At 51.0% G+C, this 25,466-nt stretch overlaps 1 protein-coding gene across 1 annotated transcript; it reads left to right on the top strand.

Annotated features, from left to right (window-relative positions):
* The first annotated feature begins 17,206 nt into the window (after positions 1-17,206).
* On the top strand, positions 17,207-20,856 carry LOC139012423 (patr class I histocompatibility antigen, A-108 alpha chain-like). Its single transcript, XM_070418391.1, has 8 exons — positions 17,207-17,296; positions 17,566-17,835; positions 18,062-18,337; positions 18,927-19,202; positions 19,322-19,441; positions 19,878-19,910; positions 20,045-20,092; positions 20,246-20,856. Exons 1-8 carry the CDS (start codon positions 17,224-17,226, stop codon positions 20,248-20,250), a joined length of 1,101 nt encoding a protein of 366 aa, XP_070274492.1. The 5' UTR covers positions 17,207-17,223; the 3' UTR covers positions 20,251-20,856.
* Positions 20,857-25,466: the final 4,610 nt, after the last annotated feature.

A 25,466-nucleotide genomic window follows, 5' to 3' on the forward strand; every position in this document is an offset into this window, starting at 1 on the left:
TGCCTTCCATCTTCAACACCTGGAGTGTTTAGTAGGTAAAATCTGTTATCACAAATAATATGACATTAAAATAAATATGAGTAGGGTTGGGAATGCTGCACAGTATTTATTTTTACTGTTCTCATGAGTCACCTTTTCATTTCTAGAGCTCCCCCTCAGCTGGGCATGGTCAGGTCCTCCCTTCAGGATGCTCTGTGTACTGCTCTGCCCTCCCCTGGGGGTCCCGGCCTCGCCTCTGAACATCAGGGGGAGATGCTCAGCCTCCCAAGCTCCCTCTTGCTTCCTCCTGGACTGTGGGTGGCAGCGCCACTGTGCTTTCCTATAGAGAACACGTGGGGACAGCCATTTGGAATTCTTCATCTTAGAGCATCTGCAAGACTTTCTTTTGCTACCAGTTACCTCCTCTCATTATTATGCTAACACATTATTTGCTTTTGTCATGTTACTTAGTCTTTCAAATAACTTTCCCCTGTGATGGTTAACTTGGTATGTCAACTTGCCTGGGCCATGGGACGCCCAAATAATCTGGTGAAAAGTTATTTCTGAGTATCTGTGAGGATGTTCCCAGGAGAGATAAGCATTTGACTTGGTGAACTGAGTAAAGCGGATTGCCCTGTCCAGGTGGGTGGGCATGATCTCAAGGTTGAATTCCATCTCTCTCTCTCTCTCTCTCTCTCTCTCTCTCTCTCTCTTTCTCCCTCTCTGACTGATACATTTCCCATCAGGACAGAGTGTGAGAGGAGGATAGAGATACAGGCGCTGGTGAAGAAAGGGATTAGCGCTGCCACATCTCTCCGATATCCAGCAATCCCTCCTCCAGTGTGCTGAATGGGAGGCTCATGGCAAGGGGCCGGGTCCCATAACTGTTACTCCAAAGTGGCATGTTCTGTGCAGCAGGATGTCCTACATTTCGTGGGCACTTTGACTGAATGTAGGGCCCAAGACGGCTGCTGTCCATTAAAGGTGTCCTCTTCTGGCTAGAGAGCTGCATCAACACGAACTCCAGCAGAGCTCTACTGAGAAATAGCCAGGGCTGAGCCTTTCCTCCCTGGAAGCCTCATGCAGCTGAAAGGCAGAGCAGCCGCTGCTCTGGCACGTCTCTGCCACTAGAGGGCGGGGCAGAGCCGCAGCTCAAGCACTGGATGCTGGGAGCTCCGTGTTGGGGCAGCTGTAGCTGTCAGGGTCTGGAGCTGCTCATCAAACAGGCACAGAATAAAGTATCCAGCAAGGAAGGTGTTAGGGTTTGGCCAGTGATGTGGGCTGGGAAAGAATTCACAACTGAGAGAAGAGAGAGAGGCCGGGAGGAAATTTAGTCTACTTTCCAGGGAGGAAAAGGCCGGTGTATTGCTAGTCAACACAGGCAGGAAATAAAGGATCGCCTGCTCTTATAAAGCAGAGGCTTTTCACTAAGGGACAGTGAGGGGAGGGGAATTCTATTGAGGTTGAGCAGATATCCGGGGTTGTCTTGAGAAGTTACATTTTCTCTGCTTTCCAGGAGACAGTCTGGAGATGTCCTAAGGAGGTGTCTCATCAGTATTTTCCCCGGAAGCCTCTACAGATCAGAGCAAAGGTTATGAAGAGCTCAAAAGAGGCTTGTTTGAAGGGGAAAGGGGACAGGAATTTTCTATTAAGTAGAGACTCCTTGGTGCTAATTTTCCCTGAGTTGTGACAACAGTAGGTAGGAGGAGGGGGGTACAAGAATGTAGCCTGGAGAGTAGCTTCTCTTGGTCCTGCTGAGCTCTTTGAATCAGAGGAGCTAAAAATGTGGGGTTTAATTACCAGCTACTTCTCATAAATTGTGGAAGGCCACTGCACAGCGAAAGACAGGCCTTTTTCCTGTCCTTACAACAGGAACCTTTGCAATTTCACCAGGAGAAGAGCGGAAACTAAAGGGAAAAGGTGACATTTGCTTTCAGCAACTTTGAGTAATTAGACTTCCTGCCGTGAACATGACAGTGGGCTCCAGTAGAGATAAGGAGAGAAGGGAATTTGAGGTCATCTGTGAAGGTGGTTTCCCTCACCAGGCACAGGGCACACGTCCACTGCAGGGATATAAGTCAGCTGCTCCGGGGCCACGCTGGCCTTCCTGGGTCCCAGGAAGCACTCCCAGTCACTCCTCACACCTGCCCCGATGTCCTGCAACAAGCCCCAAGGAAACCATAGACATAGGGCTGTTTCACACTGGGACTACCCCATCCTTTACCGAACAATTCTCCCCTGAGCACAGCGCTTTGTAAGAAAATTAAAGCAAGGGGATGTACTCTTGTTCTCTTAGAGTTTCCACAGAGTCCTGGACAAGCTGGAAAGAGTTTCGGGCAGGTTCTCCACAGGCAGCTGGTGGTGTACCCAAGTTAGGGTAATTCACAGAGGGTTTCTTTACTAATATGCGGGAAAGGTGCAGGGACCCAGCAGAGAGCATGCAGGAAGTAACCCAGAGCTTTAGCAGTGGAGCAGTTACTGCCCCTAAATCGGGGACAAAGGGAGGAAGTAGTAATGGGGATGCTGCAGGGGAGTCATGGAGAGAAGGCCTCCTTGTGAGGAACTGACAAGGTTGCAGCCAGCCCCAGCTGACCCCACAGGGAGCCCAGGGGAACACCATCCTGAGAAACATGTCGCTTGTTAGTTTCGTCAACTTCACAGAGGGCACTTACACAAACCAGATGGTAAAGCAACTGCACACCTAGGCCATATGGTGGAGCCTATGGCTCCTAGGCTACATACTGTACAACATGTTACTGCAAAAAACAACACAGGATTAAATCATGCACAAGAGAAAATTATTTCATTAAGGGATACAATAGCCATGAGATGTATGAGGCTGCTGCCAGCATAACACTTCTACAGCAAATGGTTTTTCATGACTAGAAAGAGTAGACTCTAAAATAACAGTGACAGCAGGATGGTGGGGGTGGGGGAATGTGGAATGTTTAATGGGAGAAGTTATGTGCATATATGCATAGCCCATGGACTCTGACAATAGAGTGGTAAAGGCCTGGGAGGGGCGGTTCTGGAAGGAGGAGGTCAATTGGAAAGAAAACAAAGAACATCAGTAATACTTTCAACAATAAAAAGCCTATCTAAGAAAAGACTAATATTCAAATTAACCATCACTCTGCAACAAAGATGGTGGCGCCCATAGCTGCTGGGCAGGATGCTGGCGATGTCACCCCAGCAACATGAGCCCAGCAGGCAAGCGGGGCCCGCAGGCAGCACCCAGCAGGGTCTGCTTGCCCATCCCGGTGGTGTGGAGCAGGCAGGTCCTGCAGAGAGCAGAGAACCATGGGGAGTGGGCCCAAGCCATCAGTATCACACCCCCTGAGGGCTCCCAAATTGGAAAGGGTACAGGTCGGGCTGAGGAATCTCCCCGTCCACCCTCCCCCCGCCCCCCCGCCAGCCCCTGCACGATTTCGTGCACCAGGCCTCAAGTAATTTAAATAAAATAACAATGAAATATGTAGAACAGCAAATACATAAACCAGTAGTATAGTCACCCATTATCAAGTACAATGTACTGTGTGTAATGGCATGTACCATACTTTTATGCCACTGGCAGCCCAGCAGGTTGTTTTCACCAGCATCCCCCACAAACACATGAGTAATGTGTTGCCTATGACCTTATGCAGCTACAGTGTCCCTAGGCAATAGAAATTCTTCAGCTCCATTGAAAGCTATGGGGCTTCCATTGTATATGTGGTCCTGATTGACAGATACCTCACTATGTAGCCTGTGACTCTAACAATGCTGACCTTACTCTCTTCCCTCCCTCCAGGTCCTTTTGGGTCCTCGTTGGCCAAGCCTAATGGAAAGCCAGAGGGCCAGGGATTCGGATGGGAGAATCCTTTAGGTCAGACTTCTGGGGAAGACATCAGGCTGGACATAGTCACGCTCACCTGAGAGAAGCCATTTGCACGTCATCCCTATGGTGCACACAGAGGCTCACCTGGGCTCACTGCAGCCAGTCTGGTCAGTCGCCAGAGAGTAATGAGGGCTGCTGGCTGGTCTGTGGGAACTGTTTCTTCCCAGGAATCATGATGTTGAGCAGTTGTTCTCAGTCTCTGTAGTTCTTTGCAGGTAATCTACCTTTTCTCTTGCAGTTTTTAAGAGCGTCTCTTTATGTTTGATAACGTGTGATTTTATTATGATGTGTCTTGGTGAGGATTTCTTTTTATTTATTTTATTTGAGGCTCATGAGGCTTCCGGAATCTCTGGAATATCACATCCTATCAGGTCACTTTTGGAAAATTCTCAGCGAATATCTTCTACCTCATTCCCTTTTCCTCCTTCTGGAACTTCCATGTTGGATCTTTCCGTTTTGTTTTGTTAACCTGTCTGTGATATTTTCTATTTATTTTGTCTCTTCAGAGTGCAGTCTGTGTAGTTCTTCAGCTCCTCCCAGTACACCAGAGCTCTGCCTGAACCCAATCTGCTGCTATTTTGTTGTGTTGTTATTTTGTTGTTTCTCATTTTATTTACAGGAAAGGGAGAGACCAGCAAGGTTCCCTACATTTCATTTTTGTGGGGCATCCCTTTGGGACTCTGGCTTCAATGGTGGCATCCAAATACTCACCTTGACTACTTTTGCACCCTGTCGTCCATGTAGCCCTGCATCCCAGTGTGCTATGAAAATCAAATTTCTAGGTCCCAGTGGATACCATACAGCAGCCAGTGGCTTCGGTGCTCAGTTTCCTCTGCATTTTACTCCGTATGTATGCATGCATGCATTTTCCTTATTCCCTTCTCCGTTTTTTGTTGTTGTTGTTTTTAAATACTCACCCAAGGATATGTTTTTATTGATTTTTGAGACTGAGGGAGAGAGAGAGAAACATCCATGTGAGAGAGAAATTTCGATCCAGTACAAGCCCCAGCCAGGGATGGAACCTGAAACCTAGGTATGTGTCTAACCAGGAAACAAACCTGCAACCTTTTGGTGCACGGGACGATGCTCCAACAAACTGAGCCACCTGGCCAGGAATTCTCTTATCAGTTTTAACTCTTCATTTTGAAAGATCTTCTAATAATTTTTTAATCTAGCATTCATAGGGTAAGCATAGGTTTTTAGAATTATTTTCTGTAATATGCCCAGAAACTTTCAGATCTGAAAAATGAAATCTGATAGTAGTTTTTGTTTTAAACTTTGTGCCAGGTACTGTCTAAATACTAAATGAATTATTTTATTTAATCCTTAAAACAATCATATGAGGAAAGAATGATGAATTTCACTCTTTATATTGGGGCAATGAGGCTCCGAGAGAACAAATAGGATGACATGGTTATTAATTGATGAAGCCAGTTTGTCTGATGGCCAAGTTCATGCTTTCATCCACAGTGAACACAGCTTCTGTCTTAAAGTGTTGGAGACTCTAGTCTAGAGCAGTGGTTCTCAACCTTGGCTGCACATTAGAATCACCGGGGAATCTTTTTAAAATCCTGATTTCTGGGCCTCATCCTCCGGAAATTCTGTTTCTTTGTTATGAGTTGGGGCCAGAACATTAGTAACAAAGAAATAGAATTTCCAGAGGATGAGGCCAAGAAATCAGGATTTTAAAAAGATTCCCCGGTGATTCTAATGTGCAGCCAAGGTTGAGAACCACTGCTCTAGAGTCTAGTGATGGTGAACCTTTTGAGCTCAGCATGCCATCATTTTGGAAAACCCCAACTTAACTCTGGTGCCGTGTCACATATAGAAATTTTTTGATATTTGCAACCATAGTAAAACAAAGATTTATATTTTTGATATTTATTTTATATATTTAAATGCCATTTAACAAACAAAAATCAACCAAAAAAATGAGTTCGAGTGTCACCTCTGACACGCGTGTCATAGGTTCGGCATCACTGGAAATGGTAGCAGATCTCTTCATCCCTAAGCACTTAATCAAGTTGTTTGTTTGTTTGTTTGTTTTTCTTTACCAAAGTCAAACCTAAGGTAGCAAGTCTCCACAGTTCAAACAGGAAAACAGCCATTACAGTCTTACAGGGATGTGGGGGGCACTATTGACAGCAGAGCTCACAGAATGGGAGGGGAGGGGAGGTGAGGAAGGTGTGGATGTAGAGCTGGAGACCCAGAGAAACAGTCACCCACGGGCGACAGCACCAGCTGGGCCCACGCCTGGGGAAGCATGTGAGAAACTGCTCGTGTTGGCTGCTGAGATGCCACTGTGGGAACTGTCACCACCAGAGGCCCCCAGTCCTGTGGGCTTCAGCCAAGGGCCGGCTGCTGTTGGTGGTCAGACCGGCAGCTGGGAAGACAGGCTAGACAAGGAGCAGAGGACAGAGGAACGAGCTGCCTCTTGTCTGCGGGTCACAGTGTCCGAGCACCACAGCCCCCAAGAGCTAAGGCCTCCTGCCCACCTGATTTCCTTGTCGTCATGTTCCAGCTTCTCTACTTTTTACCCAGATGTGTGCGTCTCCAAGCAATACGGATTACCTTGAGTTTTACGTAAATTTTGAATATTTAATACAAATAAAAGCATGCTACATACACACTTTTGACCCTGTATTTTATTTATTTTTAAAATATATTTTTATTGATTTCAGAGAGGATGGGAGAGGGAGAGAGATAGAAACATCAATGATGAGAGAGAATCATTGATCGGCTGCCTCCTGCATGCCTCCCACTGGGGACTGAGCCCACAACCTGGGCATGTGCCCTTGATGGGAATAGAAGCCAGGACTCTTCCACAGGCTGACGCTGTATGCACTGAGCCAAACCAGCTAGGGCTTGAGGCTGTGTTTTAGCTCAGCCGTATGCTTGACAAGTCATTACATGTATCTGAAGTGCTAATCTGTGCTGTTGTGTAACATAACATTGAATAAGTGACTCACACTTTATGTTATTCCTTCCCCTTGTGGTGGTCATTTGGTTTCTTTTCAGGGTGTGGAAATGATAAACAATGCTGCTTTAAGTCTTCTTTTACATGTATGCTTGTGCACTGAGCATACATCTCTCAGTTATTTGTCTAGGGGTGCTCTGTGCCCTGAGAGGTGGCTCTCGCTGTATTACTTTATGGTATGAACTATGTACCCCAAGGCTCCCCTGTCTTCTGGAAGAGTGGAAGCATTAGAGCTATTGAGCAGTCAGTCTTACACTCATTGATTTGAGCAATCTTCATATATTCTGTGAATTAGCCTTTGGTTGAGGACATGTGTGCCACATATGTCCTCCTCCTCTATGCCTTCCCTTTTCACTTTTTATGATACAATTTGATGACTAGTAGTTATTAATTTTAAGGTAGTGACAAGTATCAAATTTTACTCTGTGGTAAACACCTTCTGTGTTCTGTTTAAGAAAACCTTTCTGCCCTAGCCAGTTTGGCTCAGTGGATAGAGCATTGGCCCACAGACTGAAGGGTCCTGGGTTCGATTCTGGTCAAGGGCACATGCCTGGATTGTGGGCTCGATCCTCAGTGTGGGGCATGCAGAAGGCAACAGATCAGTGATTCTCTCTCATCATTGATGTTTCTATCTCTCTCTCCTCTCCCTTCCTCTCTGAAAGCAATAAAAATATATTTAAAATGGGAAAGCCTGCAAGCTATGAAAGAGTGAAATTGAATATTCAAACTACTGACAGAGAGAAATTACCATCCAATACCAGTGTATACAGCAGAGTTAACCGTAGATATGAAGACAAAATGAAGACTTTTACTGACATACAGAAGCTGAAAGAATTTACCACCAGCAGACCTCGTTACAGTAAATACTAAAGGGGTTACTCTACCTCAAACAAAGAACAACCTCTAAGTAAGATGACTAACAGAGTGACAAGCAAGATATTACAATCCTTTTTCAAAATAAGACCCAATACACTTACATATACATAAAGGTGAAAAGAGGTAAAAACATTACAAAAGAGAGAAGAAGACAATAGCTACTGCAATTCAGAAATGAACTCACAGCATGAATACGGATACTTTGTGACAACAGAAACATAAAAGGGGAGGGAATAAAAGTCCAAATTTGCAAAGGGGGTGGAGATAAGATGCATTCAGAGGAAAATGGACTACTGAATAGATGAAACTTTCTCTTGTATAAGCCTAATGGTAACAACAACAAAAAAACCCTCAGAAAACTAAGTTATATGACTTTTAAAAAGAGGAAACAATTATAGAATACCACCAAACTGGTAAAACAAATGGAAACACAAGGGGAAAGAAACAATGGAGACTCGGAGCTACCAGAAAACAAAGACAAAATGTGTGTAGAAAATCCTCATCCTATATAATAAAGAGGTAATATGGAAATTGACCATCACACCCTCACACAAGATGGCCACCACAAAGTGGCCAGCAGGGGAGGGCAGTTAGGGGCGACCAGGCCTGCAGGGAAGGGCAGTTGGGGTGACCAGGCTGACAGGGGAGCAGTTAGGCATCGATCAGGCTGGCAAGGGAGTGGTTAGGGGTGATCAGGCTGGCAGGCAGAAGCAGTTAGGGGCAATCAGGCAGGCAGGCAGACGAGTGGTTGAGAGCCAGCAGTCCAGGATTGTGAGAGGGATGTCTGACTGCCGGTGGGATCGGGCCTAAACCAGCAGTGGGACATCCCCCAAGGGGTCCCAGATTGGAGAGGGAGCAAGTTGGACTGAGGGACACACACTCCTCCTCCCCCCCCCCCCCCCACCCCTGTGCACAAATTTCATGCCCCGGGCCTCTAGTTCATCAATAATCTCCCTAAATATAAATGGACTGAACTTGCCAATAATAAGGCACAAGGTAGTAGATTCAATAAAAAAACAAAACCGAACCCTATGCTGCCCTTGGGAGACACATCTCAGCTGCAACAACAAATACGGACTTAGAGTGAATGAGTGGAAAATGATTCTCCAAACAAATGGCATCCAGAGAAAAGCAGATACAGTCACACTTACACCTGATAAAGTAGATTTCGAGATAAACAAAAAAAAGAGACATTTTTTAATGATCAAGGAACATGACATCAAGAAGACATAACACTTGTCAATATATATGCACCCAATCAGGGAGCACTAAAATATATATAGAAATCTCCATTGACAATTACAGATAGATCAACAAAATCAATAAAGAAATATCAGCCTTAAATGACACCCTGGAACAAATGGACTTAATTGACATTTACAGAGCATTTACTTCCAGAACCTCAAGTTATACATTCTTCATTATTGCACATGGAACATTCTCAAAGACAGACCATATGTTGGAACACAAAACTTGCCTGGACAAATGTAAGAAAGTTGAAATCATACCAAGCACATCTTCCAGCCACAGGGCTTTAGTCCCTCATTGTGCTGAAGGACAAAGGGAACATCTGACATCCCAGTCACAGCAGAATGATTGTGTCCCAGGGCAAGTGTAGAGGACTTGCAGGTGCTGTGGGTCAGCAGCACCATCAGAGACCTGAAGGAAGCAGGGGCCTGGTGGGTGCTAACTCTCATCTCCATTCATTCACCAGCTGTCCCTGCAGAAACCTGACAGGGTCTAAAGAAGGCATGAGGTGACCTCAGACCTGACTGAGAACGGCCCAGCCTGCAGCCTCCTCCTGGGTGGGAGACCATGCCTGGTGCAGGTCGGTCAGGCTGTGACACACCTGCGGAGGTTAACACAGTGAGTGCATTCTGGTTTTTAAATTCACATTTAGTTGTAGTTGACATGCAATATTATGTTAGTTTTGGCGTTCAACATAATGGTTCAACATTCATATACAGTGGGGCCTTGACTTACGAGTTTAATTCCTCCCGAGACCGAGCTCGTTAAGGAGCTCATTAAGGAGCTTGTTAACTCAAATTACTCTATCAACTCAATGCAAAAAATTGGCCGAGAGACAGCTGGTATCTCAAAAAACTCGTTAGTCAGGACACTCGTAAGTTAAGGCCCCACTGTACTTAGAACTGATCACCACAATAAGTCTAGTAACCGTCTCCTACCACAGATAGTCACTATAATATTATTCCCTATGCTATCATTTATTTTATAATGGGAAGTTTGTTTTTCTTAATTTCCTCCCCATTTTATGCCCATTGCCCCACCCTCTCTCCAAAGTCATTCATTTTAACTCAAGTTAGAAAAGCGGTGTAGGAATTATTGCCGTGCATGTAGGATGAGCAACATATAGTCATAGTTTGCTTCAGGGACATTTTAACTCTCTTGCTCTCTATACAAGTGATGGCAAATTTTTTGAGCTCGGTGTGTCAGCATTTTGAAAATCTTAACTTAACTCTGGTGCCGTGTCACATAGAAATTTTTTGATATTTGCAACCATAGTAAAACAAAGATTTATATTTTTGATATTTATTTTATATATTTAAATGCCATTTAACAAAGAAAGATCAACCAAAAAAAATGAGTTCAGAGGTGACACGCGTGTCAGAGGTTTGCCGTCACTGCTCTATACTATAATCCTATCAGACCTAGGCCTCCAGGCCATCCCATAGAATGTCCCATTAAATCAGGTCATTTACCACATCATGTGGACTGGGATGGAGGGGCTGGAGGGGAAGGTAGGGTGGAGGCCGTAGTAAACGACATGCACTCCTGAAGGTGTAAGATGCACCTCACAGAGACTCGGGCAGTGGCCGCCGGGGTTCAGTTCTGGGTGTCAGGATGAGGACCAAGCCGGGGTATGCTCTGCACAGTAAGACACATGGTTGCATCTTGCACCCCTCACTTCAAAGAAGGCAGGGTATTGTCTGGTCAGTCTCTTTGGATTCTAACAACATGTTCCACTCCCAGGCATGTTGATTGGCCCACATTCAGGGTGACTTGGGAGGCTGCCAGCTCTGAGTGGGACGGGGACCTGGCAGGACACGGCAGCAGATCCACATCCCGGTGCAGTCAGCCTCCATCCAGCAGCTCCCCCGGCGCTGGGGTCAGTGGTGGGAAAGACGCTGTGGAGCTGAGCCAGGCACCAGTGGAGCAGCACAGAGCTGGCCCCGGGGGCTCTGGGTGAGGCCCCACCATCCACAGCAGACACATATCCCCCTTCGGAAGCTGCTCTGGGTGTGTGACTGGGACCTGAGAAGACAGAGCACGTGGCCATGGGACACCAGCAGCCATGTGACTACAAGTGCCCACATGCCCGGTGTCTAGCTCACCCATGAGGTCGTAACTCTACAGGCCATCAGCCCATCATAAGGTGGACAAGGCGCATCTCTCAGCTGAGACTGAATCAGGTCAGCACCCACCAGAAAACACCCTCCCCTGACAAGGCTCTGAGCAACCAGGCAGGCAGACAGACCTCAGCCAGCCTGCATCACCGCTCAGCCCAGGACGGGAAGGCGGGCACAGGAATGGAGGGACCTCATGGCAGAGATGAGGGCCAGCAGCACTGACTCCCTCTTACCAAGGCTGTCCCAGCTACGGTCACCTCTGCATGTCCAGATGTCAGAGTGAGGCCAATACCGGGCCCTTACGTGGCTCAGTTTCCTTAGGTGACCAACTAGCCACCACGTGACAAGGTGACCACAGTGAGCCCTGCCCTCTTGGAGGGTCAGAGGGTCATCCTCGTCATCCTCACAGGACAGCCCCCTAGTCTATGGTGGGCTCTCCATTCCTGTGCACAGAACTTCAGCCAGAACCACCATCTGGGCACTCCAAACACCTGATCCATGGGCTTGGGCCTGCTCTTAGCACAGTATGAGACCTGAGGTCCCATGTCCAGTGAAGGCGGTGCAGGCTGGGCTGTGACCATGGGATCCCCTGGTCATATCCCATCTGCACCGTCCAGGGGCTGCCGGCCACACAGGACCCTGGACAGGCTTCTGAAGTCACAACAGAAGCACCAGCTCTGAGGAAACGCCCTGAGAGGACGGGTTACATCTCTCGGGACCCAGTGGATATCAGGGCAGAGACCCCTGTGTGGTGCCGACTTCTCAACAGGAAGAGTTTGAGGGCCCAGGACCAAGGGGTGGAAGCAGGGTGACCCCACTACCCATCACTCAGCATCACCCACTGGGGATATTGCACTTCCTGTCTCCACATCTCTGGGCTCTCCAGGGTGGGAGGTCCAGGTTCTCAGAAGTGGGGGTGCTCTACAAGGGGCCACACAAACTATATTATGTTTGTCTCCAGGGAAGTGTGGACTGCAGGTGCCTAGAGACCAGTAGGGGAGGAGTCCCCTCTCCGTGAGGCAGGAGGAATGACCCTGATCCACAGGGTGTGGGGCTGCTGTCACTCAGTGGGGGCAGGAGGAGCATGTGGGGAACCCGGTGCAGGACTTCCCGCCTGCTCCCTGTGCCTGTGAATGGACATGTACAGCAACCCAGCATGAGGAGGGCTGGAGTTCCAGGGCCCAGACCCCTCAGGAGGAAGGTTTGGGTCACACCCCAGGCAAGTCATAGGGGTCCCCAGCCCTGAGCTGGGAAATCCATGGCAGCCCCTGTGCAGAGGCCCCTTCCCACGGGCTGTTCCCAGACAGTTACCGGGCACTGCAGGGACCCAGGCAGCCATTCCTGGGGTCAGGGCCTCCTCTGATGCTGACAGTGGCTCAAGGACTGTCCTGTGGCCCCACTCAACGTCACTGAGATCGCCCAGTAGTGACCTAAGACACGTCTAACAAACCTCCTCTTCCTGACCATCGGGTTGGATCTGGGTCTGCTGGCTCGCCCAGCGAGTTCTGGCTCCCTCTCCATAGGCTCTGACAGGTGTCCCCCTGGTACACACTGCTGAGGGCAATCCCACCTTAGAATCTGCTGCTTGGGGGACTCGGACTAACAAAATCATTTGCATCTCTCTGCCAGAGATCTCTTACTCCATCAGTAAAATCCTTCTATTTCCCCAACTTCTCCACCAGCATCGGCTCCCTTGTGCTGGCCTTTGTATTATCTTTCTGAGGTAACAGATGCTTATGTTTCAAGCCACTAAAGTTCAGGGTAGTGCCTTGCTCTGCAGTGAATAAGTCACAAGGCTCTCTTTAGTTTCTTTTAGTCTGCATCGCTGATTCCTTGCACTTGGAAAATGTCACCTGCACTCACTATTTCCAGTTCCTCTCCTCCTGTTCTCTCTTTTATTCTGTCTTTTCTCCATTCTCCCTTTTCTCTTTCTTTTCTTTATGTGTATTATCAGATGTCTCAACCATCCTATATAATAAAACCCTAATGTGCAAATTGACCGAACTGCGGAACAACCGGCAGAATGACCAGTCACTAGGAGGTGCACTGACCACCAGGGGCAGACGCTCAGCGCAGGAGCTGCCCTCTGGTGGTCAGTGCACTACTACATTGGTTGTGCTGCTCAGCCATAAGCTAGGCTCATGGCTGGTGAGTGCAGTGGTGGCGGTGGGAGCCTCTCCTGCCTCTGTGGCAGCACTAAGGAGTAACAAGCCAATCAGTAAGGAGCGAGCAGGCGGGCAGTAATGAATGAGCTGGAGGGTGGTTAGGAGCAAGGGGTCCTGGACTGCAAGAGGGTGCAGGCTGGACTGAGGGACACCCCCCTTCCTCCTGTGCACGATTTTGTGCACCAGGCCTCTAGTATGAAATAATACTCTGTGATTATGCTAAAGGAAGCATTACATGAGTGTATATGTTAAAAGTATAAACACAAGAGATATGGAATAAAAGGAAAGAAAGAAGTAATTAATAGTCTGAAAAGAAAATACCCAGGTGATTCTGCAACCAAGGACCTGACAATCCACTTTTAATGCTTCTATTTAAGCTCAGGTTGGTTTATTTTCAGAACAACCATATCAGCAACATAAAGCCTTCCACATTCCTGGTTAAAGTTTACATTGGCACTCGCACTTTCAAATCACATGAGCATCATCAGGTCTGGCTAAAGTTACAGGCCCCACAGGGTCCAGCATTGCCACCCCTGACTACCCCCTCTGGGGAATTCCTTGTTTTGTGCCCCAGGAGACATGTACACTAATGTTTGCAGCAAAAACTGGAATGACCACATATTCATCAATAGGAAAATAGCAAAATTTCACTATAACCATCTATAATAATAAAAGCATAATACGCTAATTAGTCCAGATGTCCTTCTGGATGACCTTCCAGACAAAGCCTGGGCTGTGAGCACTGAGGCAGAGGCAGCCACCACAGTGGTGGGGGCTGAACCCCTTGCATGAATTTCGTGCATCAGTCCTCTAGTAAAATATAAGACCTCAGCACTAAAAGTGTAAGGACAGCCTCACAGATGAGAGCTGACTCTTATGTAATGCTGAGCCTCAGAAGACTCCATGCAGTACAAGTTCACTTTACAGGAAATTTAAAGCTGGTAAAATTGAAAAACATTCGTTTGGGAGATATATATATATATATAAATTATAAAATCTTTAGGGAGTCTCAAGGGTGTAAAAAACACAAGACTCAGAACAGAGATTACATCTAGGGAACAGGGCTGTGAGTGTCAATGCCAACAGGAGTACCCACAGTGAGGTGGACTGAGGACATTGTATTCACTGCAGACAGCTGGATGGTAATACAGCTCATCAGCGAGACCCGCACGGCTGTGGGACAGCTGGGTGTGATACCGCAGGGCTGTACCCTCTCTGCCCACAGCGTCTCACCCAATTGCTGTCAGGATGCTAAGGTAGGTGTGTAGACCGAGTGTGAGATCCACATTTTTGTGACTAAAAATCAGTTTCCTGACACACAGGTTTTTGAAGATGCTGAATACGAAAACTGACATTTTAGCCAATATTTTTACATTCTTAATGAACTAAATTAGAAAATTCTGAGAAATAGCAAAGAATTATTTTAAAGGCATTATTGTTATGGAGCCCAGTCTTTAAACTGTGTGATCTAGCTACTATGTGTTCTCAATGTTGTTGCCACTTACTGTAAGGAACATTATTACTAAAGACAACGCTAAGAAAAACTTACAAATATTGTTGTATCTCCTTGCTCTGTCTTAAACTTTGAATCATACTTTTCAAAAGTGAAATTTAGAGCACTGAATGAAATAATGAGATAAAGGAGACACTGACTTACAGAATCCAGAAAAAGCATGTAGTATGAACTTTGGCTTTCCACATGTGTGTGAATTCTGTGACACTCCCCCTTCCGGAGGTGGAGCAATTCCCTCCTCTTGAGGGTGGGGGCTGGACTTGCTCACTCACTTCTAACTGAGGAGTAAGGCTGATGGAATGTGTGTGACTCTCAGCCTAGGACATTCACCTCAGTCACCTTCCACGCTGGTTGCTCTCTCTCTCATCACTTGCTCTGGGACAAGAAGCTCTAGTCATTCACTGCCTTATGGCCAAGTCCCCATGGCTAGGAACTGAGGGCTCCTGGGACCATCCAGGAAGGAAATCAGGCCTCTGCCAACACCCCTAGGACTGAACCATGTTTCAGTGGGTCCTCCAGCCCAGCCAGCCCTCAGACCATGCAGCCCTGGCTGACAAGTGACTGCAACCTTGAGAGACGCCTGAGCCAGAAGCACTCAGGACAACCCCTCCTGGGATCCTGACCCTGGGAAACTGGGAGATAACACACATTTGTTGTTTTTAGCTGCTGAGTTTAGAGTAATTCTAGCTGAAAACATGACCAATACAGTGTCCAAAGAGAGAATGAGTGATTGCACTTAATTTTCATTTGCTCTAAATTAATTATATGATACTAGGGGCTCAGTGCATGAATTTGTGCACCTTGAAAGGAACTATGGGCCACAAGGCTGCAATGGGCACAGGCAAAGGTCTTGGCTCATCTTCAGTGCTCCCGCCCAGCCCCTCCATCCATGACCCAGTCCCCTGTCTGCCCGAAGCCCTGCTCACACATGCTGAGGGCACCGGCCCTGCTCACACCTACTGACTGGCCCAGAGCAATTGGGGCCAACAACAGCAGTTGGTATGATTGGGGCCAGCACTGTCAGCAGGTGTGAGGTACCCTAATCGCCCCTCAGGAGCAGGGGGAGATGGAGAAACTCTCTGGGGCAATAGAGGCCGGCAGCAGCCACTTGCACCCACGGACAGAGTTGAACAATCAGGACTGGCACTGGGTGCCAGCAGTGGGTGCGAGCAAGGCTGGTGCCAGCAGCAGGTGTGAGCACTGGGCGTTATCATGGGGCATGGAAGCAAAGAATATTCAGTAACCACCAGAGGCTTGCCCCAATGACAGTGACCGGTGCCGGGGCTTTGTCTGGCTCCTCCAGTCACATGCTCCACCATGCCCCAGCATGTTCCATGCACGACCCTGGTGGTCAGCACACTTCATCGCGACCGGTTGTTCAGTTGTTCGATTATTCCGGTTTTTCCGCCATTCTGTCTATTTCCATTTTAACCTTTTATTATATAGGACTAGAGGCCTGGTGCACAAAAATTTGTGCACTGGCAGGGAAGGGGGGTGTCCCTCAGCCCCACTTGTGCCCTCTCACAGTCTGGGACCCCTCGGGCGATAATGACCTGCTGGCTTAGGCCCACTCCCGGGTGGCAGAGGGCAGGCCCAATCCCTAGGTGCAGCCCCTGGTCAGGCTCAGAGCAGGGCCGATTGGGGAGTTGGGGCGCCGCCCCCTATCATGCACAGAGCAGGGCGGATCGGGAGGTTGCGATGCCACCCTCAGTCACACTCAGGGTAGGGCTGATTGGGGGGTTGGGGTGCCGCCCCCTGTCACACTCAAGGCAGGGTCGATGGGGAGGTTGCGTTGCCACCCCCTGTCATGCACAGAGCAAGGCCGATCAGGGGGTTGGGGCGCTGCACCCTGTCACGCACAGAGCAGGGCCCATCAGGGGAGTTGGAGCTCCGTACCCTGTCACACACAGAGCAGGGCCGATCAGGGGGTTGGGGAGTTCCCCCCTGTCACGCACAGAGTAGGGCTGATAGGGGAGTTGGGGCACCGCCCCCTGTCACGCACAGAGCAGGGCCCATAAGGGGGTTGGGGCGCCGACCCCTGTCACCCACAGAGCAGGGCCAATCAGGGGGTTGGGGCACTCCCCCTTGTCACACACAGAGCAGGGCCCATGGGGGGGTTGGGGCGCCTTCACCTGTCACCAACAGAGCAGGGCCGATAGGGAGGTTGTGGCCCTGCCCCCTGTCACACACAGAGGGGTCAGGGCAAGGTCCCAGATCCCAGGCTTGGTCTCAGGGTTCCAGCCCGAGGGGGGAGACTGAAGCGGGAAAACTCAGTGTGGGGAGTCCCCACCTCCCCGCAGTTTCACTTCTCCTCTCACAACCTGTGTGGGGCCCTCCTTCCTGGATACTCGTGACAGGGCCCCAGTTCTCACTCCCATTGGGTGTCAGGTGCTAGAAAAGCCAATCAGGGTCACCTTTGTCCCCAGTTATAAGTCTCTGCGGACTCACAGACTCCCCAGACCTGGAGGATGCCAGTCATGGGGTCCCCAGCCCTCCTCCTCCTGCTCTGGGGGGCCCTGGCCCTGACCCAGACCTGGGCGGGTGAGTGCGGGGTCGGGAGGGAATGGCCTCCGGGGAGGAGGAGCGAGGGGGCCCGGCGGGGGCGCAGGACCCCGGGGAAGGGCGTCTCCACCCCCCCAACCCCCCGCCCACACCCCACACCCCACCCCTTCCTGACCCCTCTCTTCTCCGTCCCGCTGCCCCTGTTCCTTCTCCCGGGCCCCTCCCCTCTCCTGTCCCTCCGACCCCGAACCCCGAACCCGCGCCGGGAGGATGGTGGCGGGTGTCAGCCCCTCCGCTCCGGCCCCCAGGCCCCCACTCCCTGATGTATTTCCTCACCGCCGTGTCCCGGCCCGGTCGCGGGGAGCCCCGGTACCTGGAGGTCGGCTACGTGGACGACCTGCCTTTCGAGGGGTTCGACAGCGACTCCGAGAGTCGGAGGGTGGAGCCGCGGGCGCCATGGATGGAGCAGGAGGAGCCGGGCTACTGGGACCTGAGCACCCAGAACGCCAAGGCCACTGCACAGACTTTCCGAGTGAACCTGCACAACCTGCGCGGCTACTACAACCAGAGCCGGGACGGTGAGCCACAGGGCCCGGGGCCGGTCACCACTCCCACCCCACGGCCGGGGTCGCCCCGAGTGTCCGAGTGCGAGGTTCACCCCCATTCCCTTCCCCCATAGACACACCCGGGAGGAGCCCACGGGGACTTGGACCCGGTTTCACTTTCAGTTTCTGTTTAATCCCCGCGGGCGGGGCGGGGCGGGGGCGGGGCTCAGTGGGCGACACTGACCTCGGGGCGGGTCAGGGTCTCACACGCTCCAGGAGATGTGGGGCTGTGACATGGGACCGGACGGCCGCCTCCTCCGCGGTTATTACCAGTCCGCCTACGACGGCACCGACTACCTCGCCCTGAACGAGGACCTGCGCTCCTGGACCGCGGCCAACACCGCAGCTCAGATCACCCGGCGCAAGTGGGAGGAGGCCGGTGAGGCTGAGCGATTCAGGAACATCCTGGAGGGCAGGTGCCTGGAGTTGCTCCACAGAGTCCTGGAGATGGGGAAGGAGGTGCTGCAGCGCGCAGGTACCAGGGCCTGGGGCCTCCCTCCTCTCCCCTGGGGCTGGGGCTCAACAAGGAGACAGGACACAGGGTCAGTGTCAGACCTCCCACCTGTGGGCCAGGAGACTGAGTCCGCCTGGCTTTTCAGATCCAGTGATGCCCTCCCTTCTCTCAGGGACGCTTAGGGGTGCAGTGTCTCAGGGACAATTAGAGGGGAGACCAAACCTGAAGGAACTGAGCAGCGGTTCCCACTGACCCTGCAGGGGCTCTGGGACCCATGGGGGACTTGCTCTCTCAGGCCCTGCTCCCTGCCCCTCACCCAGTGTATCTGAGGTCTGACCCCGACTTTTCTGAGTCCTTTGGCCTCCACCCAGGACAGGACCAGAAATGCCTTTCTCCCCTGAGACCTGCCTCCTGCCCTGGGCTGTGTCACTCTGACTAGAACTTTCTAAGGAGGAGAGACCATCCCCAGGTGCTCTGTCCAGGCTGGTGGTGCTTGTGTGCTCCCTCACCCACCCCAGGTGCCCTGTCCACGCTCAGGTGGTCACATGAGAGCTGCTGGAGGGTCCCCTGACAGTGCCAAGTCCCTGAATTTCCTCCCCCTTCTCCTCAGACCCTCCAAAGACACACGTGACCCACCACCCCATCTCTGACCATGAGGTCACCTTGAGGTGCTGGGTCCTGGGCTTCTACCCTGCGGACATCAGCCTGAGCTGGCAGCGTGATGGGGAGGAGCAGACCCAGGACACGGAGTTTGTGGAGACCAGGCCTGCGGGGGATGGGACCTTCCAGAAGTGGGCGGCCCTGGTGGTGCCCCGTGGAGAGGAGCAGAGATACACGTGCCATGTTCAGCACGAGGGGCTGCCCGAGCCCCTGACCCTGAGATGGGGTGAGGAGGGGCGTGGGCACAGAGCCTCTTCTCAGGGAAGCAGGGGCCTGTGGAGGACTTCAGTGGGGTCGGGGCTGAGGCCTGGGGGTCAGGGCCCTCACTTCCCCTTCCCTTCCCAGAGCCGCCTCCTTGGGCCACCATCCCCCCTGTGGGCCTGGTTGTGGGCCTGGTCATCCTTGGAGCTGTGGTCATTGGAGCTGTGGTCACTGGAGCTGTGATGTGGAGGAGGAAGTGCTCAGGTAGGAAAGGGGTGGGGCCTTAGTTTCTTATCTCACTGGGGGTTGCCAGCCCAGGTAGAAGTGTGTTCTGCTTCATTAATGGCAAGTACCATCCCCACTCGTGTGGTTGCCCAGTGTGGGGCCCTATTTGCTGACACTCACTCTTTAGTCAGACACGTGTGGAAATGAGGGACAGATTCATCACCTGATGATTCTAGTGATGGGGCCTGGCTCCCAGCACTCCCAGGTCAGAGTGGAAGGTCCCTGCTGAGGACAGACCTCCGGAGGGTGGTTGGTCCAGTCCCCACACGTGTAGTTTCCTCAGGTTTCCTGATCTTGCCCTGGGTCTGTAGTCACAGTTCTGGAAACTTCTCTGGGATCCAGGACTAGGAGTTCCTTTAGGACCTCATGGCCCTGCCTCCTCCCTGTCTTCTCACAGGATGTTTTCCTCCCACAGGTGGAAAAGGAGGGAGCTATGCTCAGGCTGCCAGTGAGTATGGAGGGTGACCCCTGAGATCCTGTGATAGTACAGACTGGATCCCATGGGGGACCTCACTCCCATAGTTCCTCCCTTAGTCTCCTCTCCTGGGTGCTCTGACTCCGTCCTGTTTTGTTCTACCCCAGGCAGCGATGGTGCCCAGGGCTCTGATGTATCTCTCTCGGCTTCTGAAGGTGAGACTCTGGTGATAGCAGGGGTTGGGGCAAAAGGGAGAGGACTGGGTGATGGGAATTCTTTCGGACATAGTGAGCCTGTGGAGGACTGTTGAGAAGATCACTGCTTACAGCCACTGAATTGAGTTTGTTCACGATCATTTTCTTCCACAGCGTGAGGCACTTGTCCGGGACTGAGTGATGAGAGATTTGTTCATGCTCCTACTTTGTGATTCAAGAACCACTGATTACTTTCTGCAAAGGGCATCTGAATGTGTGTGTTCCTATCAGCATAACGTGAGGAGGTTGGAGGCTGGCCCACCCCTGCCCACCATTCGCCCTTCTCACACTTTCCTGTCCAGTAGAGGTGGGGCTGGGCCCTCCTCATTCCTTTTTACTTCCTGGTGTGCTCAGCTGCAGCTTCTCACTGCCTGATTGAAATAAGAGTCTGGATTTGCATTCTTCTTCACTTCTTGCCATGAAGGGGTGATGGGTTCCTTAAAAGAGAACAGCCCGGCTGGTGTGCCTCAGTGGCTTAGTGTCCACCCAGGAACCAGGAGGTCATGGTTGGATTCCCTTTCAGGGCATATACCCAGATTTCAGCTCAGTTCCCACCAGGGTCATGCATGTGAAGCCAATGGATGTTTCTCTTTCATCATTGATGTTTCAATCCGTCTCTCCCTCTTCTTTCCTCTCTCTTTGAAAATTAATAAAAACATATTTTTGAAAAAAATTAAAGGAGAAGATCCTAAAATTTCAGAGGAAATAAATGGAAGTCCCAAGAACTGGTCAGGACCTGTGTGTTTGCTGTGCTGAGGCTGTTGCAGGGGGGACAGGAGAGGCTGTGAGGACCGAGTGTGGTCAGGGCTGTGCCCAGTTGGCTCCCTGGTCTCTCTTCAGCTGGGCCACCTCTCTGCTCCTTTGTTCTTCTCACTTCAGGAGAACCTTGTCCCACCAGGACTTTCCATAACAGGGACTCAAACCTCCCCAGGCCTTGTAAATTGTCCTAATGAGGAAGATCTCCAAACCAGTGGGCAGCAAGGCCTTCCTGTGTCTGGGTCAGCCTAGGGCCTAGGCTCAGGCCTGGGTCCTGCCCTCATCCCTTATCTTCTGGGACTGTATTTGTTGTTTCTTTGTTTGTGTAGAGCAGTGGTTCTCAACCTTCTTGCCCTTTAAATACAGTTCCTTATGTTGTGACCCAACCATAAAATTATTTTCGTAGCTTCTTCATAACTGTAATGTTCCTATTGTTATGAATCGTAATGTAAATATCTGATATACAGGATGGCCTTAGGCGACCCCTGTGAAAGGGTCGTTTGACTGCTAAAGGGGTCGCAACCCACAGGTTGAGAACCACTGGTGCAGAGGATTGTGCCTGTTTGTGTTCTTGTTATGAGTTTTGGTCTCATTCTTCTTTTGAGTGTCCCCTATCCAACATCAGCAGAGATGAGTTGTCTGTCATTGTGCCCACAAGGCTCAGGGGTCCCTGCACAGAAGAGTCCATGGTATGGAGAAATGAATTTTCAGTCTCATCCTGCTCTTCGCTCCTTCTAGGAATTGATTGTTCTTTCCATCTTTTCCTAAACTCTCCAAGGAACCAGGTTCTGGAATTAGCAGGAAGGAGGGGTCCTGTAACTGGTCATCTTAGATAAGTTCCTGTTGGAATTCTGCTCTGCTTACCCACCCTCTCTCCATGCCCTTCCCTCTAGTGCTGGCTGCAGTGGGAACCCTGGGATTTCTGAAGCAGAGTCTCCTGTAGATTCAGGGAGAGCCGCTCTGTGGGAAGAGCAGGTGCCCTGATGTCAATGTGAGAGCTCGCTGTGCTGTAGCTGCCACAGGAGGGCTGTGGTCTGAGGCCACGTTAATGAAGACGTGTCTCTAGCATAGGGAGGTGCTCTACACTGATCATTCATGAACCCGTATTAGTTGTGTGCCAGATGTGTGACAGTGTTTCTGCATGTGGGGACCATTGAAGGACAATCAGAAAAGCTGCTTTCCTGTGCGACATATGTTGTGTGGGAAGAAACAGAGTGAATGAAAAAGCACCGTAAACAAGGAAGGCGTCTGTGTGACAAGGGGTAACGGTTCTGGGAAAAATGCCATGGGGAAGGCAATCCCAAGTGTGGCTGTGGGGGACACAGACCATGGGTGTTTTGTTTGTTTTTAATATATACACTGAGTGGCCAGATTATTATGACCACCCCTAATTTGCCTACAAAATTTGTGCACTGGGGGATGGAGGGTGTCCCTCAGCCCAGCCTGCACCCTCTCTAATCTGGGACCCCTCGGGGGATGTCTGACTGCCGGTTTAGGCCTGATCCTAAACCGGCAGTTGGACATCCCTCTCACAATCTAGGGCTGCTAGCTCCCAACCACTTACCTGCCTGCCAGCCTGATCACCCTGTAAGCACTCCCCTGCCCACCTGATGGACGCCTAACTGCTCCGCTGCCGGCCCGATTGCCCCCAACTGCCCACTCCTGCCAGCCCGGTCACTCCCAACTGCCCTCCCCGCCTACAAACGTAAGGTGATCATAATAATTTGGTCAGTGAGTGTGTGTGTGTGTGTGTGTGTGTGTGTGTATTATTGATTTCAGAGAGAAAGGGAGAGGGAGAGAGAGAGAGAGAAATATCAATGATGGGAGAGAATCATTGACCGGCTGCCTCCTGCACGTCCCCTGCTGGGGATTGAGCCCACAACCCTGGCATGTGCCCTTGACCAGAATCCAACCCAGGACTCTTCAGTCTGCAGGCCATGGCTCTATCCACTGAGCTAAACCAGCTAGGCCATGTCTGTTTGATTTGGGTGGCCAGTCAGTGGGGGCCTCACTGGGAAGGTGGCTTGAGGAAAGCATTGAAGGACATGTGGCATTATCCCTGAGGATGTAGGAAGGAAGTCCTTTCCAGCAATGGCACCTCCAGTGGGAATGGCCTGGGACAGGAGTGTGTCTGGTTTAAGAGGGAGGAGGCCAGTGTGGGAATGGAGCAGAGAGTAATGGACATGAGATAAAGACAAGGCCAGACCTCCTGGGCCTGGAGGATGGAAGAAGGGCGGGGACTGTGCTCTGAGTGAGGAAAGAGCTGTAAGAGAGTTTAGAGCAGGAGAGGACTGGCCTGATACCCCCTTTAAAGGATCACTGTGGCTGCTGAGCTGAGAACACTTGGGAGGTGAGGGACAGTGGGGAGGCAGGAGGAGTCTGTGAGGGGCTCCAGGCTGGAGAGGCTTCCAGGGGTGAACTGTGGAAATAGTGGGCTTGCTGGGATTCTGGTTCCTTCTGAAGATGGACTTTAGAGCGAGTCTAAGGGTTAATCTGGGGCATTTGAGAGAGGAATCAAGGTCACCAAAAATCTCAGAGGATATAAGTAGAGAGACAGAGTTCCCATTCGCAGAGATGGGGAGACTCTGGAGCAGCCTATTTGAGGGGCATCACAGACTTTCATTTTAAGAGATGCTGGATCTGAGTGTCTGTCAGCAACACAAGGGAGTCGTCGGATTGGCAGTTGGACAGATGAGTCTGGAGAACAAGAGAAATGTTGGTTGGAGAAACAGAGTTGGGAGGCGACACAGGTAAATGACCTTTAAAGCCTTGAGAACGGACGAGGTCACCAAGGGACTGATGGCTACAGGAGACCAAGGGAGCAGAACTGAACCCAGGACCCAGTGCTGAGCCATCTGATCAGACCACACACCAGAGCCGACTGCACTGTTCTGTCTCCAGGTCTAGAAGGCACAGGGACCATCGCGCCCCCAACGATCCTGTGCGCAGGATCCACCTGCACCTCTTGTTGGTTCAGGACATCTGGAGCAGAGTGTGAGAGTCTGGTTCTATCCCAAGGTGCTGATGCTGCTGGTCTTCAGATCCCACATTGACCAGCGAGAACCCAGACCAGGATCCCCGTGTCTGTGGGTCAGCCTCGCCTGCAGGGTGTTACACAGGTGCTTCCTGTCTGTGCCTAATTCTCTGGGTCTGTGGGTCTGGGAGAGGCTGGGGGTTTTGTAAGCTCACAAGCAATCCTGGGGCTCAGCCAGCCTGGGAACCACTGAGGCCAGTGCCAGAGCTCAGGGTGGGGAGGGGATTTACATCCACATTTAAAGGTTTCATTTTTCCTCAGAAAGAGAAGGGAGGACATTCATCACCAGTTATGAGACATGATGTTGGGAGTTACGTGTCGTTCTCTCTGCCATGAGGTAGAGTCAGGTGGAAGAGTTAGGACATGGGCCCTTGGTCCCCATAATAACATCTCTGAAGGCTTGCTCTCTGAAACTCTTCCCCAGATACAGTTCTTGGAGCAAACAATGGAATCACAAGGGACCACTGACGGATAGGACGGCCTGCTGCTCGGCGCTGGGCTCAGACTTGGCAGGGGCACTGGCCCAGTTAGTGGGACCCTGGAAACCCCAGGACTTTGGGACCAGGGCTCATCCCTACAGGGGCAGCCCAGCCCTTTGTTGTCTGTGACACAGAGGACCCCTTCCAAACACCAGCAAGGGGGCCCATGGCACACCCTCCCTTGCTGCTCTCCTTCCTGAAAACTTTACCCCTCTTCGTGCTGACTCCCCCCATCCTGACCTTCTCAGGGGCATCCTTGCCTTTCCAGGCCTGACACCCAAGCCCCATCCCAAGCTCTGAGACAAGCGGCACTAGTTCCCAGGAGGAAGGTGCTCTAGCTCCAGAGGCAGCAGCGGGAACAGGGGACAGGTTCTTGGGTGTCCAAGGTCCCATCGGGGAGACTAAGGACTCCTGGTTTGATTGTGGGGTGCAGCTGGACCTGGGAGCCAGCGGTGATGGCCCAGGAGACCTCGCTCTTTCCTGAGGCAGCGTCCACGGTGACTCAATGGGGAGGAAGCATCAACATCAGTGTGCATTTGGAGAAACACTTTGCACCCCGAATTTGACATAGGACAGGGCCCCCCTCCTCCGTTAAAAGCCTGGTTCTGGTGCTGGGAGCAGAGAGGACCCTGGGAGGTCCTGGCTGAGCAGCAGAAAGGGGAGCTGGCTCTTCTGTCCTCAGCCCTGTGGACACACGGTGGCGCCGCTGCGCTGCTCCCCAGGCTGCCTGCGCCCTGGCAGGGGCTGTGCTGTGAGTGGGTCAGAGGGAGCTGACTTGAAGGCGGGGCATCCGAGAGGGATGAAGAAGCTTTGGCGAATCCTGGGCTCCACAGTGTCAAGGTCAGGACAGGACAGGGATTGACTAAGAAGAGTGCTCAGGAGCCAGGGGCCATCTCTGAGGTTTCCATCTGCTCACTGCCATCCCTCTCTCCAATCCCTAGAGGACACCACCATGGGAACCTGAAAAGTAGAAACATGTTCTTCTATTCCCTGTTTCTGTTTTGTGATTTTTTTCAAACTCAGTTTTTAAAATAAAATCATCTCTTATTTGGGAACAACATCTCAA

The sequence above is a fragment of the Myotis yumanensis genome, unplaced genomic scaffold, assembly GCF_028538775.1.
Source record: "Myotis yumanensis isolate MYYU_CA2020_CCGP unplaced genomic scaffold, mMyoYum1.0.hap1 SCAF_6, whole genome shotgun sequence".
NCBI lineage: Eukaryota > Metazoa > Chordata > Mammalia > Chiroptera > Vespertilionidae > Myotis > Myotis yumanensis.